At 41.1% G+C, this 20,148-nt stretch overlaps 1 protein-coding gene across 5 annotated transcripts in view; it reads left to right on the plus strand.

The window, feature by feature from the left end:
* The window catches only part of PAK3 (p21 (RAC1) activated kinase 3), a 228,586-nt gene extending 210,074 nt beyond the window's left edge, over nucleotides 1-18,512 (plus strand). For all 5 annotated transcript variants that reach the window (XM_087971945.1, XM_087971944.1, XM_087971943.1 and 2 more), the window contains 7 exons: nucleotides 5,835-5,883; nucleotides 10,511-10,623; nucleotides 11,057-11,174; nucleotides 12,175-12,274; nucleotides 14,146-14,342; nucleotides 15,394-15,531; nucleotides 16,825-18,512. In XM_087971945.1, coding sequence (XP_087828071.1) covers nucleotides 5,835-5,883; nucleotides 10,511-10,623; nucleotides 11,057-11,174; nucleotides 12,175-12,274; nucleotides 14,146-14,342; nucleotides 15,394-15,531; nucleotides 16,825-16,914 — 805 coding nt within the window. In that variant the 3' untranslated portion in view covers nucleotides 16,915-18,512. The remainder of the gene's footprint in view (nucleotides 1-5,834; nucleotides 5,884-10,510; nucleotides 10,624-11,056; nucleotides 11,175-12,174; nucleotides 12,275-14,145; nucleotides 14,343-15,393; nucleotides 15,532-16,824) is intronic.
* The last annotated feature ends 1,636 nt before the right edge of the window (nucleotides 18,513-20,148 follow it).

The raw sequence follows: 20,148 nt of genomic DNA on the forward strand, positions 1-20,148 counted from the left end.
ACATCCACACAATAGTCAATTAAAATCGGACTTCCGGTTTGTTGGCTTCGCGAGCGGCAGGGATTTGCGAAGCTGCGCGATCCCTGCCGCGCTAGCCGTTTTTGGGGCTCCGACCCAGACGGGTACGGAGCTAGGCTGCCCTGCAGGGGCAGCTGAAGGTAGGGGGGATCCGGAGAGGGGTTGGGGGGTTTTGCAGACCCCCTCCCCGGCCGGCAGAACCCCCTTTTCCCAGGACGGTGCAGCGGCGGTCTGTAATGGCCGCCACAAAGAAGCTGGCAGCCGGGTAAGAATGCACAGGAGGAAGTGGAGAAAGTGCTTGAAAGGAGAAAGTTTTTCTTGGCTCCTAGGACTCTAAGACATATTTAACAAAATTCCTGAAAAGTATGACTTTCTGAATGATACCTTCGAGAAGAGGAAAAAAGTGGCAGTTTAATGGTGCTGACAGGATAGCTTACCCTCTTTTTCTACGGAATAAAAAGTGAATATTAAGAAATCTATTTTTTTTTAGGTGAAAACTGGCTTTAAGCGATGAGTGGGAAAAGAGAGGACTAAAAAAAAATATTTGTATGCTAAGACTTTGTTGGAGGAGATGCCTTAAAGATTGAAAGACTAAAATATATTGCAATAAGATTTTAAGAAACAGATTTGGACTTTCTTTTTCTCTGATTGATACTACCCTAGGAGGAGAGAGTGGGAACTCTGTCTTGGTTTGGACTGACTGATAACTTTGGGATTGTCTTATTTTTCCTTTGGAATATTCTGACTGTTGTAAGAGAAAAGAAAAGAAAAGATTTATAATGGCTCCTTCTATTGAGGAACTGAGAAAAGATTATGAGCAAGCAAAAAAAAATGGTAAAGCTGGTTTGAAAGAAGCCTTCCTTTTTTTTAGAAATGGCGCTTATTAACTATCAACAAACATTGCAGCAGATGAAGACAGAAGAAGAAGAAGAAGGAGAGGAAACCATCTTTAATAAATCTCAGAACTCGACCAAGAGGGAAGGAAGAGGGAAGAGAAGAGAAATAAAGGACTTAAGATTTAAAAAACATTTAAGAAAGGGAAAAACAAGGTGCAAAATCAATATAAGGATGGTAAACAAAAGGGAAGAGGAATACGACAGAGAAGGGAAGCCAGTAAGGCAGAGGCTAGAAGAAGGGGGTAGAAAGGTTTGTTGGGAGAAGAAAGAAAGGGAAAAGGTGGAGAAAAGCTACAAAGTTTTGAAATTAAATGGGAAAAAAGGAATTTTTTTAGGGATAAAGGATAAGTATAATTTCTTCAAAGAGATTTTGCAAGGTACATAAGATGATATGGTAGTATTGTATTAGAAATAGAAAACTTAAATGGCTTAAGAGTTGATAAGAGATTAAAATGTTGAAATGTTAATAATGATTGGTTTTAAAATATAATATGAGGGAGATTTAGAATCTTGAGCTTTAATTAAAGAGTTTAATAAGATTATGGGATTGATGTTATTATAAAATTTTCATTATAGTATTTGTTTTTAATATTTAGATCTATCGTTTAACTATGTATTTAATTATTTTGGATGTATTATTCAGTTAGAATGTACCAAGCAAAATCGGATTGGGTATTCTAAAGATTAATTTGATTAATTTAGTCGGGAGATAGAAAGGCATCATACTCTGATTAGTGATTTCAGGAGAAATTTCTTTTTTTTTTTATAAGGAATGAGACAAAGGTACAATAAAGAATGGACAAAAGATACAAATATAATGACTCAAATTAAGATGATTAATTAAGATAGAATTAAAAAGAGTGAAATATGGGGAGAAGTTAATATAGAAGATTTAGAATGGTAAATAAAATAAGTAATGATATGTAAGATGAGTATGAATACAGTTGAAGTCCATGAAGAAAGAAATACCTGGGTCCAAGTTACTTTCCAAAAAGATCTTTTTTTATGTTTTGTGTGTTGTGTATATATGTTTTTTTTGGGGGGGAGAATTAATGAAACCTTGCAGAAATATAGAATGAGAATAATGGTAACTAAGTCAGAAAGAAATAGATGAAATAATAATAATAAAATGGAATAAGAGTAAAGAGAAAGAAAGAGAAAATGGATAAGAGGTTTTTGTATGTTTATATGGAAATGGTTTAAAACAGAATTATAGTTTATCTGACTTGTTAATATGTAATGGATATAAAAAATATGTAATGGATAATGACGACTTGTGTGTTTTGAAAAAAATTAATAAAACTTGTTTAAAAAAAATAGTCAATTAAAATCTATATTTAAACTAAGTATTTTAAACCTTCCTTTTAATACTTTATTAAATCTTAAATTCTACCATTATTAAACCTTTAATATTTTAGTCTTTACTCAAGTCTTATAAAATTATAATTTTCTATTTCTAATACAAATACCACAATACTATCTTATGTACCTTGCAGAATCCTTTTAAAACAAAATTATATTACCCTTTGTCCCTGAAAAACAATTTCTTTTTCGCATCTTGTTTCATACCCTTGTGGCCCTTTTCCCCCTTCTTCCTCCCTGTCTTATCCCATCTGGTCTTTTTACCCCCCCTTAACTTCCCCTCTCTGTTGTGTTTCTCTTTCCTTTTGCTTTCTAGCCTTGTATTGATTTTGCATCTTATTTTTCACTTTCTTAGATATTTTTTTAAGTCTTATATCCTTTTCCCCCCCCTCTCTTTCTCCTTCCTTTCTTAATCAACTCTGTGGGTTCGTTAAAGATGGCTTCTTCTTCTTCTTCTTCCATCAGTTGTTGTATTTGCTGATAAGTAGCAAGCGCCATTTCTAAAAAGCAAAAAATTTCTCCCACATCGTCTTTCTTTATTTTGCCATATTCCTCTCTCAGTTCATCAGCAGATAAAGTCATTGTAAATCCTCTTTTTTTTTCTTCTTCTTCTTCTTCTTCTTAAAACAGCCAAAGATATTTCCAAGCTTAAAACAATTCCCAAAGTCATCAAACAATCCAAACAGAGCACAAAGTTCTTCCCTTCTTCCTGGGTTAATATCAGTTGCAAAGGGAGAAAAAAAAAGCCAATCTGTATTTTAAATTCTTATTGCAATAACTTCCAATCTCCAAAATCTTCCAGGCATCTCCTTCAACAAAATCTTAATATAAATTTTCCTTTTGTTCTCTCCCTTCCCATTTATAACAAGAAGCTTTAAATGTTTACCTTTTGTAAAATAGTAGGTCAGTATTCATTTGTTAATTCCATGTGGAAGGAGAGTAAACTTTCACTTTAAACACTTTCACTCGCCGCTTGCAAATCTCTTCTGGAAACAAAGTATCTTTCAAAAAAAACACCCAAATCTTAGATTTCAGGGTATTAAATGTATCTTATAGTCCCAGTTCAGCCAAAAAACTTTCGCTTCAAAACTTTCTCCTTCTTCCTCCAGCACGATCTTGTCCGGCTGCTGGCTTCTTTGTGGCGGCCATTGCTGACCGCCGCTGGACCGACTTGAGAAAAGGAGGTTGTGCCGGGTGGGGAAGGGGTCTGCGAACACCCCAACCCCCTGTCCGGATCCTCCCTGTCTCCGTAGAGACAACCTTATCCTCCAGACCCGTCTGGGTCGGAGGAACCAAGAACGGCTAGCGCGGCGGGGATCACAGAGATCGCGAAACCCCGCCGCCTCCGAAGCCTAGCGAAACCGGAAGTCACAGCTTTGGGATTTCTGAAGCAACAAATACCAGAGCACAACCCTAATCTGAAATTGCTTCTCAGTGGGATTTGTTAACACAAATAATACAAATCAGAAGACTAGAACTGTATACATTCACCATCTGCCTTCCTTCTCGGTGTTGATGGGTGAAATTTGCAAAGGGCTTCATATCAGAGTCTTTATTTCTTTAATTAAACAAGAAAAAACAATCAAGGCAATAACATACATATGTACATACAGGTATTACATTGTGGTCATATTCTATTTATATTGTATGGGTATTAAAAATTCTTACATTTTTTTCCTCAGGCTCAGAGCATTTTTCATATTTTTTTCTTTCTTTCTGTGTGTTTTGTTTATTTTAATCATTGTAAGGTGTATAGTTTATTACTGTTTTGTAATATAACATTCTTTATATATAGGAGATACATACACACACACACACACACACACACACACACACACACACAAAATATAGTGCTCAATTGATAACCATTCATTCACCAACCATTCCAAGTTACAATGGCACTGAAAAAACTGACATGACCAGTTTCACTGCCAGCAGTTTGGCAGTTCGATTCTCACCAGCTCAAGGTTGACTCAGCCTTCCATCCCTCAATGGTAGGTAAAATGAGGATCCAGATTGTTGGGGCCATGTGCTGACTCTGTAAACCACTTAGAGAGGATTGTAAAGCACTGTGAAGTGGTACATAAGTCTAAGTGGTATTGCTATAACAATTACAACATTCCTACAGTCACGTGATCCAAATTCAGGCTCTTGGTAACCAGCATGTATTTACAACAGTTGCAGCATTCTGGGGTCATGTGGTTGCTATTGGCAACTTTCCCAGCTGGCTTCTGGCAGGTGGGTAGCACCTCCTCCTGAAACTGACAGGAGCTCTTTGATACCCCAAACCATGTTATCTTATTGGATCATCTACAAGGCTTGGGGATTGGAGGCATTGTGGGCAATAGCTCCATTCCTTCTTCAATGGATATTTTGAGTCTGTGGTAGTGTAGAAACGAAGTTTCTGACATGTGGTATGCCACAGGGGTTATTTCTCTCTCTCCTGTACTCAACAACTCTATGAAATCCCTGGAGAAGGTCACGTGATTTTGGGGTGCAGTATTATCAATCTGCTGATGATTTCCAACTTTATACAGCCATGCCAATCTGTAGAGAGTAGAGTAGAGTAGAGTAGAGTAGAGTAGAGTAGAGTAGAATAGAGTAGAATAGAATAGAATAGAATAGAATAGAATAGAATAGAATAGAATAGAATAGAATAGAATAGAATAGAATAGAATAGAATAGAATAGAATAGAATTCTTTATTGGCCAAGTGTGATTGGACACACAAGGAATTTGTCTGGGTACAAATGCTCTCAGTATACATAAAAGAAAAGATACATTCATCAAGAGTCAAGAATCATAAGGTATAACACTTAATAGTCATAGGGTACAATAAGCAATCAAATCATACTAGGAAACAGTCAATAAAAATCGTTAGGATACAAGCAACAAGGTTACAGTCATACAGTCATAAGTGGGAGGAGATGGGTGAAAGGAAGGTTGGGAGGATAGTAATAGTAATGCAGATTTTGTAAATAGTTGGACAGTGTTGTGGGAATTATTTGTTTAGCAGAGTGATGGCATTCAGGAAAAAAAACTGTTCTTGTGTTTGTTCTGGTGTGCAGTGCTCTATAGTGTTGTTTTGAGGGTAGGAGTTGAAACAGTTTATGTCCAGAAGATGTGGTTGACATCCTATCTCAGTGTTTCTCAACCTTGACAATTTTAAGGTGTGGAGACTTCAACTCCCACAATTCTCTATCCAGCAAAAGCTTGGGAAACATTATCCTATCTTGATGCTTGGAGGCTGAAAAAGTTTAATTGGGAGAGAACAGGCTGAAAGGAAAATAATTCATAGCTTCTAGCACTGATGACGTTACCTAGTTAGGCAATGAAACGTCTGCAAGAAATCACCACATTCGGAGATCACTAAGGACCCCATGGAAGAGGATACAGATTCTCTCAAACATCTCCATTCCATGTAGATGCTATAATAGATGTGGCCCTAATAATCACATTAGGATGGGAAGCTTGTTGATATTTCTCATGTTATTATTAAGTTATTTTTGTTCTCTGGCGGATCTGTCACATCTTGATTCCCCTTTTTATTTTTCCTCAGGGCTTCGGGTACTGTTTATACAGCAATAGACATTGCTACAGGGCAGGAGGTGAGTGTGATGCTGTTTTGCTTTTAAACATTGAGAACTTATTTCTTTTCTGAGTGGAAATCTGATCACCCAGAGATTCTTATTGTTTGGACCACTAACCTGATGATGCAGTTCATGGCTTGCATATACATGTTCTGCTTATGTCCTAAGTGAGATGAAGTCTTATGGGGACAAAGAACAAACCCTCCCTCCCTCCATCCCTTCTTTCCTCAGGTGCTATGCCAGCATATATAAACATATAAACACCTGGTAGATTGTTAAAATCCATCTAAGCCAATTCAGGATAGGTTAAAAAAGTTAAAAGTTAAAAAACTAAAAGAACTACCAGAAGACTTGATGAATATTGGTTGTGTCAGAAAGCACAGGGAAGGCAATTTTACTGCATTGTGTAGATATTATAGTTTAGTGTGTGATCTCATATACTCTCAGTGGGCAATACAGTCCAGGCTCTGCATTAAATGGCTGGAAAAGCAGGTGTTAAAATCCAGCTGCTGTGTTAATTAATACAACACCCACCTTTCTATCTAGGTATTGGAGTACCTTGTTGAAACATTTCCTACTTAAGGAAATGATTCTTAACAATTGGATAAAATCTTTGATTTCCAAAGATGTCTGTAGACACCAATTAAAGAAAGATTAACAAATTAACAGAGTTGGAAGAGACCTTGTAGATCATCTAGTCCAACATCCCCCCACCCAAGCAGGAGACTCCACACTATCTGACAGATGGCAGTCCAGTCTCATTTTGAAAGCTTCCAATGTTGAAACTTCCACAACTTCTGAAGACAAGCTGTCCATTGCTTGATTGCTCTCACTGTCAGAAAATTTCTCCTTATTTCCAGGTTGACTCTCTCCATGTTCAGTTTCCATCCATTATTCCTTGTCTGGCCTTCAGGTGCTTTGGAAAATAGTTGACCTCCTTCTCTCTCTGGCAGCCCCTCAAATATTGGAAAACTGCTATCCTGTCTCCCCTGGTCCTTCTCTTTACTAGACTAGCCAGAGCCAGTTTCTGCAACCATTCATCTTATGTTTTAGCCTTCAGTCATCCTGGTTGCTCTTCTCTGCGCTTTTTCTAGAGTCTCAATATATTTTTATAGTGTGGTGACCACAACTGGATGCAGTACTCTAGGTGTGGTCTTACTAAGGCGGTATTAAAGTGGTATTAGTACAGGGGTGGGCAAACTTTTTGGCTCGGGGGCCGCATTGACTTTAAAATTTGACAGACGGGCCGGGTCAGCACAAGATTTTTGGGAATCGCCCCCTTCCCCCCTCTTCTCCTCCTTCCCTCCCGCGGAGGCTCCCCTCCCTCGGAGGCCCTCTGAGTCAGGAGTTGCTACCGCCGGCGCGGTTCCCGCGGCTCCAGTCCCGCGTTGCCTCGGGAAGGGAAAGGCAAAAAGGAAGAGCCGCGGCGGTGCTTTGCAACGGGAGAAGCGGCACCGGAGGCTCAGGCTCAGCGGCTCCTGGTTTTGCCTTTTCCTTCCCAAGGCAATGCGGGACTGGAGCCGCACGGAGCTGCGCCGGCGTGTAGCAACTCCTGACAGCCCCAGCCAGACACCTGAGCGGAGCCGGGCGCAACTGCCTCTTGATGCTGCCGGAGCACCGCCGGGTCGCCTCCTCCAAGCAGCCTGCCCGCCCACCGGGCTTCCTCTGCCGCGGCTCGGGGCCAGGCGCAAGCGCCCGCAAGTTTAAAGGAAGCCGAAAGTTGCTGGGAAGTTGCTCGGGTGCTGGGAGCAGGCTTTTAAAGTGCCGCCCGAGCAAAGTTTAAGCCTGGAAGCCCGGAAATCCGAGCAACTTCCCAGCAACTTCTGGCTTCCTTTAACTCACGGGCGCTCACGCCTGGCCCCGAGCGCGGCGGAAGGGAAGCCCGGCGGGCGGGTGGGCGGGCTGCTTGGAGGAGGCTCCGGCTTCCTCCGCCAGGCGCAAGCGCCCGCAAGTTAAAAGCGAAGCCGAAAGTTGCTGGGAAGCTGCTCGGGTGCTGGGAGCAGGCTTTAAAGTGCCACCCGAGCAAAGTTTAAGCCTGGAAGCCCGGAAATCCGAGCAACTTCCCAGCAACTTCCGGCTTCATTTTAACTCACGGGCGTCACGCCTGGCCCCGAGCCGCGCGGTGGAAGGAAGCCGGCGGGCGGGCGGGCGGGCAGGCTGCTTGGAGGAGGCTCCGGGCTTCCCTCCGCCAGGCGCGAGCGCCCGCAAGTTAAAACGAAGCTGAAAGTTGCTGGGAAGCTGCTCGGGTGCTGGGAGCAGGCTTTTAAAGTGCCACCCGAGCAAAGTTTAAGCAGCCCGCCCGCCCGGCGGAACCCTTCCCGCTCATCGGCGGGAAGATGCTCCAGCCTGCAAACTTTGCCTTTGCAAAGCCCTGGAAAGCGGAGCAACTTCCCAGCAACTTTCGGCTTCGTTTTAACTCGCGGGCACTCGCGTCTGGCGGAGGAAAGCCCGGAGCCTCCTCCAAGCAGCCTGCCCGCCCGCCCGCCGGGCTTCCTTCCGCCACGCGGCTCGGGGCCAGGCCCGAGCGCCCGTGAGTTAAAAAGCCGAAAGTTGCTGGGAAGTTGCTCGGGTGCTGGGAGCAGGCTTTAAAGTGCCGCCCGAGCAGGACCGCCGAGCCGGGAAGCGGGGCACCAAGGCAGGGCAAAGCTCCACCAGCAGCGGCCTAGCTTTAGGTGGCTCCAAGCAGCCCGCCCGCCCACGGGTGGAACCCTTCCCGCTCCTCGGCGGGAAGACGCTCCAGTCTGCAAGCTTTGCCTTTGCAAAGTTTAAGCCTGGAAGCCCGGAAAAAAAGGGGATCGGCGGGGACTCACCTTCGGAGAGGTCGCACTTTCGAAGGTGATTTCGAACTCCCAGCCGAGGCCTTTGCAAATTTCTTTTCTTTCCTACCCCTAGATCACTCCGCACTGTTTTGCAGCTTTGGGGGCCACACGGCACAGGGCAATTACGCCACGCCCAGCTTTTTTTCAGGGGCGGACCGGATTGGACAGACCAATGGCAGCGATTAATTTTCAGGGGCGGGCCGCATTGGACAGACCAACGGGCCGGATGTGGCCCGCGGGCCGTAGTTGCCCACCCCTGTATTAGTACCTCACTTGATCTTGATTGTTAATGTAATTTAGGATTACATTGGCTTTTTTGGCTGCCGCCACACACTATTGGCTCATATTTAGCTGGTTGTCCACTAAGACTCCAAGATCCCTCTCACAGTTACTGCTATTAAGCCTGGTTTCATCCAGTCTGTATGTGCCCTTTTGGTTTTTCTTGTGTAAGACTTTACTTTACTCTTCATTGAATTTCATTTTGTTAGATAGGGCTCAGTGTTCAAGTCTGTCAAGATCCATCTGGATCTTAAGCTTATCATATCTAGGGCAGAGCTGTCAAACTCGCAGCCCGTGGTCCAGATGCGTCACGTGGTGGCCACGCCCACGCCTGGTTTAGCAAAGAGGGAGAAAGTCCCAATACGTCACGTGACACCACTCTGACGATGCGAGTTTGACACCCTCGATCTAGGGTGTTGGCTATTCCTGTCAGTTTAGTATCATCTGCAAATTTGGTAAGTTCCCCTTCTATTCCCTGATCTAAGTTGTTTATGAAGATATTGAAGTGTACTGGGCCTAAGATGTAACCTTGTGGTACCCCACTGCTTACTTTACTCTATGTAGATATAGTTCCATTAAGATCTCTGTAAAGACCTGGGATTTTCTATGGAGATCAGTTGAGTCTATTAGAACAAAGAAAAAATCAATGGTGGGTCGAAGATTTTGTTAAAGCTTCCTAATGACATGTGAGATGATGTGCCGTTATTTATATTGACCAAAAGGTGATCCACACATTGATTGATCAAAGCAGAAAATGACTTTGAACTACCTCTGGTTTGGTTTAGACTGAGTTATCATCTCAATACAGAAAGTCTTGGCTTAAGACTACAATTGAGCCACAAATTTGTTAAATGAGACATTTGTTATGAGTTTTGCTCCATTTTATGACTTTTCTTGCCACAGTTGTTAAGTGAATCACTGCAGTTAATAAGTTATTAACCCAGTGAATCTAGCTACCTCATTGACTTTGTTTGTGAGAAGGTCATAAAAAGTGATCACATGACCCTAGGACACTGCAACGGTCATAAATATGAATCAGTTTCCAAGCATCTGAATTTTGATCACATGATCATGGAGATGCTGCAAAGGTCATATTTTTTTAAAAAAAATGGTCATAATTCACTTTTTTCAGTGCCGTTGTACCTTTGAACGGTCACTAAATGAACTGCTGTAAGTCAAGGACTACCTGCATTTGTGCTTTTCTCACAATTATGGTGTGGGTCAGAATGATCCAAGTTGAAAAGATAGGCGTTAGGATACAGTGCATAACTATTAACTGTACGTAAGAATTATGTTCTCAGACATTAACTTCAGTGGAATTGAATATGAGAATACTTCAATTGATGGAATATGAGAATGGTCTTGGGGGGAAAGGAAGTAAGAGATGCTACCTAGAAAACAATCAGAGAGGAGTTCCCAGTTACTTAACAGACAGATATTTGCAAAGTAGCTTAAATACAAAATTTAATGTTGCCAGCCCTTACTATTGTGTATTATATATGATTTTCGTTGTCCCCCTCCTTCTTGTTTTGGGGATATGATTCCAGGTGGCAATAAAGCAGATGAATCTGCAGCAACAACCCAAAAAGGAATTAATAATCAATGAAATTCTGGTCATGAGGGAAAATAAGAATTCCAACATTGTGAACTATTTAGATAGGTAAGTAACCCCAAGGTTTTTTGGTTTTTTTCATGATGTTTTACTGATTTCTTTTATTGTTAGAAATACTATGGGAAGAGGGCAGTGTTGGTCTGTGATAGCAAACATTCCAAGGAAATTTTAACAAATTCTACGAAAAGACATAAACTTTCATGAGTTCAAAACTCACCTTAAACTCACCCTAAAATGTGTTAATCAGAAAAAGTCCTGCAAGATTCCTTCAAAAGTTTATTGTTGAAAAGTTTACACTAGCTTTCAGTGAGGTGCTTGTTGACTAGGAAGCACCTTTATTGATACAAAAATATTGCAACATTATTATAAATCTCTTTCAAGAGAACCTTATCCTAAAATGTTTTAATTTTGGACTGGTTTGCTGCAAAATTCTGACCTGTAAGTGTGTGAATGCATCCTTTTTTTCCCCAAAATTTTTCAGTTACCTTGTTGGAGATGAACTCTGGGTCGTAATGGAGTATTTGGCTGGGGGTTCCTTGACAGATGTGGTTACAGAAACGTGCATGGATGAGGGACAAATTGCTGCTGTCTGCAGGGAGGTAAGAGATACTGTGCTGAGAAAATATAGTAGTGGATATCTTTATGATAAAGTAAATCTTGCCTTTTTAAGCAATAATGTCATGACTTACTAAAGTAGGATTCTGCTGAACTTGTTTGTGTTCCAGTGTGCTATCCCTGTCAAGGCATTGCAATTATTCTGATCAATTTATAACCATAGTTTCTCACAGTTGCACTGTCAACTATCTGGTTGGTGAATCCAGAAAAAGAAACTCCTGGGACAATATTTTACCAAGAGTATAAACTTTACTGAATAAATCCACATTGGCACAGAAGAAGTGAAACCAGCTCTGAGCTTCCTATGCAAACATATACATAGTTCATTCCCCCTTTCCCCATGGGCCACCCACAATCCATTACATCCACCAATCACTTCTGTTCATTTTGTTTTGAGAACCCGCCGACCACCGCTGTATCCTTGAGGAGGGGAGTTATGTCTCACTAGAAACAATGAGGCTTGGAAGCCACTCCCTCCACCCTTGCATTCCAGTCAACACCCCCCCCCCCCATTCTTTGTCAAGCTGCGAGGAATATAGGTGAAAGTTTGAGTCAGTCTTGACATGCACTGTTTTTGATATGTGATTTTATCTAGTCTAGATGCACATTAATACTACTTTATGGCAAGGAAACTGTGTGATTAATGAATACATGGCTTTCTCCCTTTTATTTACATTTTCAAGTCCGTGTTGACTTTTGGCAACTGCTTGGACTTATGATTGGATAGAATTGAAGAATTGTGCGGTGGTTGACCAGAACTTTGAAAGTAACTTTCCATCTGTTAGGGAAAAACAGTTAATGGTCCTAAGATAAAGTTGAAGCATACTCTTAGGCAGAACCTGTTCACTCCCCCTTGTAATTCACAACTCACCATTATTTTGAAAGTAGTACCCCTTTCTCCTCTCCTGTGTGGTCAGAAGATTGGTCTTTATTTCTACTTTCCCTCTTTAAAATACTTTCTTGTGTTACTATTGCTGTTGTTAGTGCCTGCAAGCATTAGACTTCTTACATTCAAACCAAGTGATTCATAGAGACATCAAAAGTGACAACATACTTCTTGGGATGGACGGATCTGTGAAACTCAGTAAGTACCCTCTCTGCTTCTTGTCCTATCTGTCCAACCTTGACAACCATTGCTTTCTCTGAGAAGAAGATGGTAAAAATCGACAAATACTTTTCATTCTAAGATTAAATTACAGCATGAAACAGAAATTTGGTTAGATTTATCTCATCATCTTTGTAGGAATATCATCAATCACTTAAGAGATTGTCTGTCACTGTGTATTTTGTGAATCTATGTAATGGGCAGGAGGAATAATCTTGAGGAACAAAAGGAAGAGCCACAATGGTCAGATGAAAGAAATTGGAGTCTGGAACAGAGCAGTAACCTGAGAAAGTGACTCAGACAACCCTCATTAGTACTCGTGAAGATAGAGAAAGGCAGGAAGCACATTCAGGTTTGAAAGGCTCTTTTATTGTAACCATGCAATAAAAATAGTTTTAATGTTCATAATTTGAGTTTTCTGGTCTTGTCTCCCTTGAAGGGCTGACATCAGTATTGCAAGTTTGAATATACTTCCTCCCTCCCCTGTGGTGGAACCACTGACTGAAATAAAGGAGGCTCTAGTAGAGAAGGTCAAAAGAAGCTAAGAGTCAATTCAGAGGAAGAAACATTTGAGGTCAAACCCTTAGGTCTATAACTGCCATTCCCACAGAGAGTCTGGCAAGATTCTTGTAATTAACAACGAAGAAGCCTATTTGATGCATTCTCAGAGCTGTGGTTGCTTGGGCCTGATATATGTGTTCTCTTCAAGAGAACTAAGGGAGATCATATCTGCTTTTTCAAATTACATTTCTGCTCTGGACTCAGATTTGTTTTCTCTGACCATCATTTTGGTTGTGGCTGCTTTTCTTCTTTTCAAGGTTATTCCTTCTGCCCATTAAAGCCTGGCACTCTGAATTATGGGATGGCCTTTCCTGCTTTCAGCCATCTGGATAGTATTACCATAGATTTGAAGACCTGATGATTCACTCAATCATTTGGATTTCATTCACTAGCTTGATTTAATATTGCTTGATGTTTGCTGTTGTATCTCTTATTTAGTTTAATAATTGTTTTGCACTGTTTTATCCATCCTGAAATCAATGACTATACTAGATCATATAGCTATAAAAGAATTAATTAAGGCTTGGTAGCACTGCTTTCTAAAGCTTAATGGATCACTAAACATGGCAGAAATGAACAGTTGGAATATTGGAATCAACCCAAGAAATTTAAGACAACAAAGGGTGCAGTTAAATTCCATTTCAAAGGCTGGGCAATATGTAAAATGATACACACATGAGTGTATTTGTATCAATAGGGATTGGTGCCAAAAGGACACTTATTGATTTTACAAAATGTAATACAGCCACACTTATAATACTTTCAGTTGTTAATTTATGAAGCATTAAAAAAATTAAACAACCATGCTTACTTAAAGGAATTTAAAAGTTAAGAAATTATAATATCAAAGATATTGGTACCATCAACTCTTTTAGGTATCATGCAACACCTTAAGGCAGGGTTGGGCCATTAATTTTCCCAAGGGGCCATATGAGAAGTGGACTTTTGTGGAGGGCCAAACCAAAAGGCTGAACTGTCCCAAAGGTGCTCTTTCTAAAAGGCAACTGGATTTTCTTGGTTTATTTTCTTTGAAAACATTTTGCTTCTCATTCCAAGAAGCTTTTTCAAAGCAAATAAACCAAGAAAGTCCAGTTGCCTTTTGAAAAAAACACTTTTGGAATTGTCCTGACCTGGATGATTGAAAATCTCGATAGACAATAAGCTGAGCTATTCTGCTCAATTGCAGAAATGGTATAGGGTCTTTTGCTTGAGCAGAGGGTTGTATTATTTTATTTTCTATGATCAGTATGGTTTCTACAGTAATAATTTCTATTTTCTGTTACCTGCAGCTGATTTTGGCTTCTGTGCTCAGATAACTCCTGAACAGAGCAAGCGGAGTACAATGGTGGGGACGCCTTACTGGATGGCTCCTGAAGTGGTCACGAGGAAAGCGTATGGTCCCAAAGTGGACATTTGGTCTTTAGGAATCATGGCAATAGAAATGGTAGAAGGAGAACCTCCATATCTCAATGAAAATCCTCTCAGGGTAAGATCAACATTCTATACTGTTGTGTTTGAGTCCTTCCAAAACTTGAGAGTGTGGTGGAATTCACTGAAGCGTACATTTAGATGGAGACCAGCCCACAGCCAATTCATGGACTAAATAGGACAGACATTTCTAGCTGTCTATCCTAGAAAAGGTGGTGGGGGAAAAAATTCTCCTGCAGCTTTTCCCTACTGTAGAAGGGTATTGAGATAAAAGCCCATGCATTCCTTCTTCGGGGTGATATAAATACCAGCTTAGCTCAGAAAGAGAGAAGTGGGTAAGAAAGAAATTCAAGATTGTCCCATCTTGATTTTCTAGGGTACAGGGAGGCAGGGAGAGAGAACTCTGTTAGATGTTCAAAATTGGCTTTCAGGTAAGCCATGTCAAAATTGGCTCCATAAAAGACTAATGGAACTCTCCTTCATTGTTGCAGAAGATAGAAGACCTTTAGTCAATTGATCGAAGCAGGGAGATTTTAGTCAAAACTCTGACAAAACAACCCCTTCCCCCTTTTGAAGCTCTGCACAGAAAAACTTGGTTTGCATTGATAAGTAAAGCTCACCCATTTGAGCCCTTCTCAAAATTACATAGACTGTTCAGGTAGTCCTCTACTTACAACCATTCCAAGTTACAACAGCATTGAAAACAAGTGACCAGTCCTCACATTTCAAACCACTGCAGCATCCCCACAGTCCCATGATCAGAAGTGAGTGCTTGGCAACTGTGTTTACAATAGTTGCAGCATCCCTGGGTTACGTGATCACTATTTGGCTTCCAACAAGCAAAGTCAATGGGTAAAGCCAGATTTGCTTAACAACTGCACTGGTTCACTTAACAACTGTGCCAAAAAGGTAATAAAATCAGGTGCAGCTCACTTAATAATATCCTTGCTTGGCCACAGAAATTCTGGTCCCAATTGTGGTCGTAAGTTGCATTTTGCTTTTATGTGTTTATAAGAGAAGAATATTGGTGTGACCATCTGCCTAAATAAAAGAGAAGGTAGAACAGTTGCCTTGATGGTTTTGATTCAATTTGTTATTTTTTCTCTCAGGCCTTGTATTTGATAGCTACCAATGGGACACCAGAACTCCAGAATCCCGAAAGACTTTCTGTGGTTTTCCGGGACTTTTTGAACCACTGCCTTGAGATGGATGTTGACAGGCGAGGGTCTGCAAAAGAACTCTTGCAGGTAAAGGAAGGAAAACCTTAATCTTTTGATGAAGCATAGCGCTTATGGAGATCCTCTCTGACAGTGCAGCCTGACAGTGCAAGCTATGCCTACATTTTGCCCCTTTGTATGGTTACTCATATTTGATACATCAGCACAACGGGGCTCATGGAGAAAGGGGGAAATATTACAAGGTGCATGTTTGCAACGGCTCTCCTGATTTTTTTTTCATGCCCTTGCATCCTTGGTTTTATGTGGGGACCCGGACAGAGGAAGTCAATTGCCCTGAGTTTGGAAAACTATAGGACGGATGGATGAGGCTGTCAAGAGGAGCTAAGTCATGTTTGCATTCCAGCTTGATTTGTTTTTAATTTGCAAACTGATCTCCTGGTGAAAGGGTCACATCAATTTGATTTGTGCTTTTGTCAAAAGATACCTGTTACAGTTTGATATCTCCACTCAATTCATGATCTCCTTGAAGAGCTGATTTGATCACCTTTGAATCTAATTCAACTGTGGCCCAGCCCTAAGTCATACATGTCTCTGGATGAGATTTGCTTCCTGCACCACAGCATCAGATAAACAGTTTCTTCCAAAATTCCTCTTGCATGCTAGGGAGAAAAAGCATAAAACTGAATGCGTCTAGGTCCATTTTTCTTGGTTGGTGTCCCAACTGTTAGCAATACCAGTAGTCCTTAGACTTATATACCACTTCATAGTGAGAAAGAGTCTTTGTTTCTGATGCAATGCTAGCTCACTCTCCTGGGGTGCACCTTGGAAGTGCACTTGCATGTACAAAAACATACCTAGTAAACCAGCAGCCAAACTACTACAGGTAGTCCTCGACTTGCAACAGTTTAGTGACCATTCAAAGTTACAACGGCACTCAAAAATGTGACTTATGATAGCTTTTCAAAGTTACGACTTTGCAGCATCCCCATGGTCATGGGATCAAAATTCAGATGCTTGGCAACTGTTCATATTTACAACCGTTGCTCTATCCCAAGGTCATGTAATCCACTTTTGCGACCTCCTGACAAGCACAGTCAATGGGGAAGCCAGATTCATTTAACAATCAGATTACTAATTTATCACTGTGGCAAGAAAGGACAAAACTCAAGTTAACAACTATCTCACTTAAGAACAGAAATTTTGGGCTCGGTTGTGGTCGTAAGTTGAGAACTACCTGTATTCTGCATTAGCATTGTAGTTTCTTGGCTAATGTAACAATGCCATATACTACATAAATAATTTTCCTACCTGTCTCACTGTCACGGTTCCTAAGTGGATAAACTGTTTTCTTTTTCCTTCCAGCACCCATTTTTAAAACTGGCCAAGCCGCTGTCCAGCCTGACCCCCTTGATTATTGCTGCGAAAGAGGCTATAAAGAACAGTAGCCGCTAGTCTCTCGAATAGCACAGGCCTGTTCTTTTTCTGGCAGGACTGAACACCAGACCAACAAACTCTGTCACATCTTGGACTCTCCTGTGGCTGGATGGGCAGGTGATGAGCGACACTGTCACTGTCAATGGGGGAAAGGAAGCAGGAATGACCTGTCCCCTGCCCTGGAGGAGACACCACTGACCACATCTTTCCACTCTGAGAATCCCTTAATTTATTTCTGAGGTGAATGGAAGCTTTTGGAGCAGAAGCTAGATTGGAAGTTTCTTTTGCTCTGTGCCGTGTTTTCAGAGGACCACAGCACTGCATGACTCAACTCACTGGGACATGAGTGGTGACCCCCCCAAAACAGCTCTCCTTTCTTTTTTGTTTGGCTTTCCAAAAGAGGAGAACAATCTTCTTTCTGCTTCACCTTACCAGGAAGAATCCAAACTGTTCACTAGCTCCTGGTTAGCTGGCTTTGGTTCTAAGAAGAGGAGGATCACAAACGAAGGCTTGCTTCATTTACCCCCCTCCCCACAAAAAAGGAAAAGAAAATCATGATAACAGTGATGATGACGATGACAATAAACCCAGAAGTTGATCAACCACAGCATCTTCTTGCGGGGGTACATCCTTTGGAGTAGATAAGACAGAGAGCATTGCAGTCCTGAGACCCTAAAGGAGAACAATGCCATTATGTTGATGATGTCACCTTGACATCATAGTGATGATGTCATGATGCATATTGGTGCTTTTTTGTCGATGAGTTTTTCCCCTCCCCCAAATTAAAAAGAGAATATGTTGAAGTAGAGAAAGGAACCACATGAGTTGACTTGGATGGAATGGCAGAACTGCTTTCATAGCTGGCAATAGGATTGGTCCTGCAAAGGTGCCTAATACCTTCTCCAGAATCCTGAGCCCTTCTTCTCCAGAGCAGCTCCTGAGGCTCATTTCTCCAGGGCTGCTCCATTCCACATTGGCCAGACCCACTACCTATTTATTGTCTTACCCCCTGCTTAAATTCCATTCCACTGGAAGAAATTTCCTTTCAAATTGGAGAACTTTTTAATATGAACTAATCAGTCATCCCACCCACCCACAATGAGCCTATCTTGCAGGAAAGAACATCTCCTAGGGCATCAGCCTCAGTTCAGGTGAAAGCTAACTTCAAACTGCACTTATTTTGACATGTGGATTGAATTTCTCTTTTTTTCCCTCTATCACAATATACAGTTGTGAATCTAAATTTTCCACTAAAACAGGATTTGGGAAAGGGATACATGCTGAGGCATCTGCCCAATTTTTGAGAACTGATGTGAGATGTGACTTTCTGAGCCATCTGCCCATGCTGGAAGAGCTCAGAAGGAGAAAGGTTTGAAGAGGAGCATTGCCAGAGAAATGTTTCAGCCACAGAGAGCATGAATAATGCAGCAATACATAATCTGATGGGGTTATTTTACTTCCCCCAAGCCTGTTTGAACTGTGACCTAACCTGCAAAGCATTGAATCTGGAATTTCTAAACTCCCTGTATTGCTGAAATCTAGCAATTACTGTGAATATCTGTTGATGAAGCAAATAGCTTTGATTAAACAAATTTGTGTTGATGTTTCTTCCAATCTGAGTAGGACGTATCTGATTCTTTTTTTTTTCTTCCCTAAACATGAGCAATTAAAAAATAAGTTGATGTTGGTTTACCAGCTATTTTAACTACCCTGTGCTTCTCTCCAAAGCATTGTAAGCATTTCTTGATGGCTTCTACACATCATTCTGGTCTCAAGTAATAGAATAGGCCAGGTTACCTTTTTCTTGGTCAGTTGGCCATCCTAGTCCTGTCCTTTAATTTGAGATGAAAATGTTGGATGGTGTATATCTCAGATATTAGCAATGTTGAATTTGACATGAAGATTATGGGGTGAGGGGCAGATCTCCCTAAAAAAATATGAGTATCAAAGGAAGGTTGTGAGAAGGACATAGATTTTCAAAATGAGAGAGCAGTGGAAGAGGATCCATGATCTCCTCTTGAAGTTCATTACACACTAAATGTTGTACCCATTTGGGGGGAACTGTATCACTCTGATTTAATGCAGTATAGCTGTCTGTCAGTTATTTTGAACATTGTCCTAGTTGGTGGCAGGTCATCCTGTCTTGGTTTCCCAAAGGCTTTCATGTGCCTGATGTTAGCATTTTTTTCTTTTTTGAGGATGTTATAGATAATAAGAAAAAAGCATGGAGGTTTTGTTTCTGTTTGAAAAAATTTGGTGGGGATATCTAAATGGGTTTTTATTTGATTCAGCTACCATAAAATCCAAGGCAATTTAGAGTCAAGATTCCCTCAAGCCTACCTGAACTTCAGATGACTGCATCTCTGCAATTTCTCAGCAATCTTATGAATCTGCTGTCCCATGGTCTTCTTCTGTTTTTATGACTTTCAGTTTGGTCCAGGGTTTCCCAACCTTAGCAAACTTAAGCTGTGTGGACTTTAACTCCCAGAATTCCTCAGCCAGCATGCTGTTTGTTGAATTCAGGGACTTGAAGTCCACCCAACTTAAAATTGCCATGGTTGAGAAGTACTGGTCTAGCTTATAGCCAATCCAATTGGGAGATTGTCAGTGTTCTCCCTTAATATCAATTTGCAAATTGTAAAACTGTAAGTATGTTTTATTAGCTGGTTATAACTGAGGTCTGAAACTCACATCAAACTCAAATTGTTAATAGGCTCCAGATGAAATCTTATTTGCCTCCACCTACTTTTTTAGACAATTCCTTGACTTCTAGCTCCATCTTAATATTCATTAACAATCTAATTCAGCTACGACTGGTGTCCCTGATCTGATGAGAGGGAAGATAATTAATAAGACCACACCTGGAATACTGCCTCCAGTTTTGTACACTACATGTTGAGACTTGGAAAAGAATGCAGAAAAGAGCAACAAAGATTAGGGGCCTGGAGACTAAAACATGAAGAAAAGTTGCAGGATTTGGATATATCTAGTCTAGTGAAGAGAAGGACTAAGGGTGATATGATAGCAGTGATCCAAAATTTGAGGAGCTGCCACAGAAGAGGGGGTCAACCCATTCTCCAAAGCACCAGAAGGCAAGACCAGAAGCAATGGATGGAAAATAATCAAGGAGAGAACCAACCTAGAACTAAGGAGAAATTTCCTAACAGAACAGTGGAGTAACTTGCCTCTAGAAGTTGTGGATACTCCATCACTGGAGGTTTTTAAGAAGAGACAGAACAACCATTTGTCTGA

The sequence above is a fragment of the Notechis scutatus genome, chromosome 10 (assembly GCF_049901735.1).
Source record: "Notechis scutatus isolate UNSWTSFEM ecotype Mainland chromosome 10, rNotScu1.2, whole genome shotgun sequence".
NCBI lineage: Eukaryota > Metazoa > Chordata > Lepidosauria > Squamata > Elapidae > Notechis > Notechis scutatus.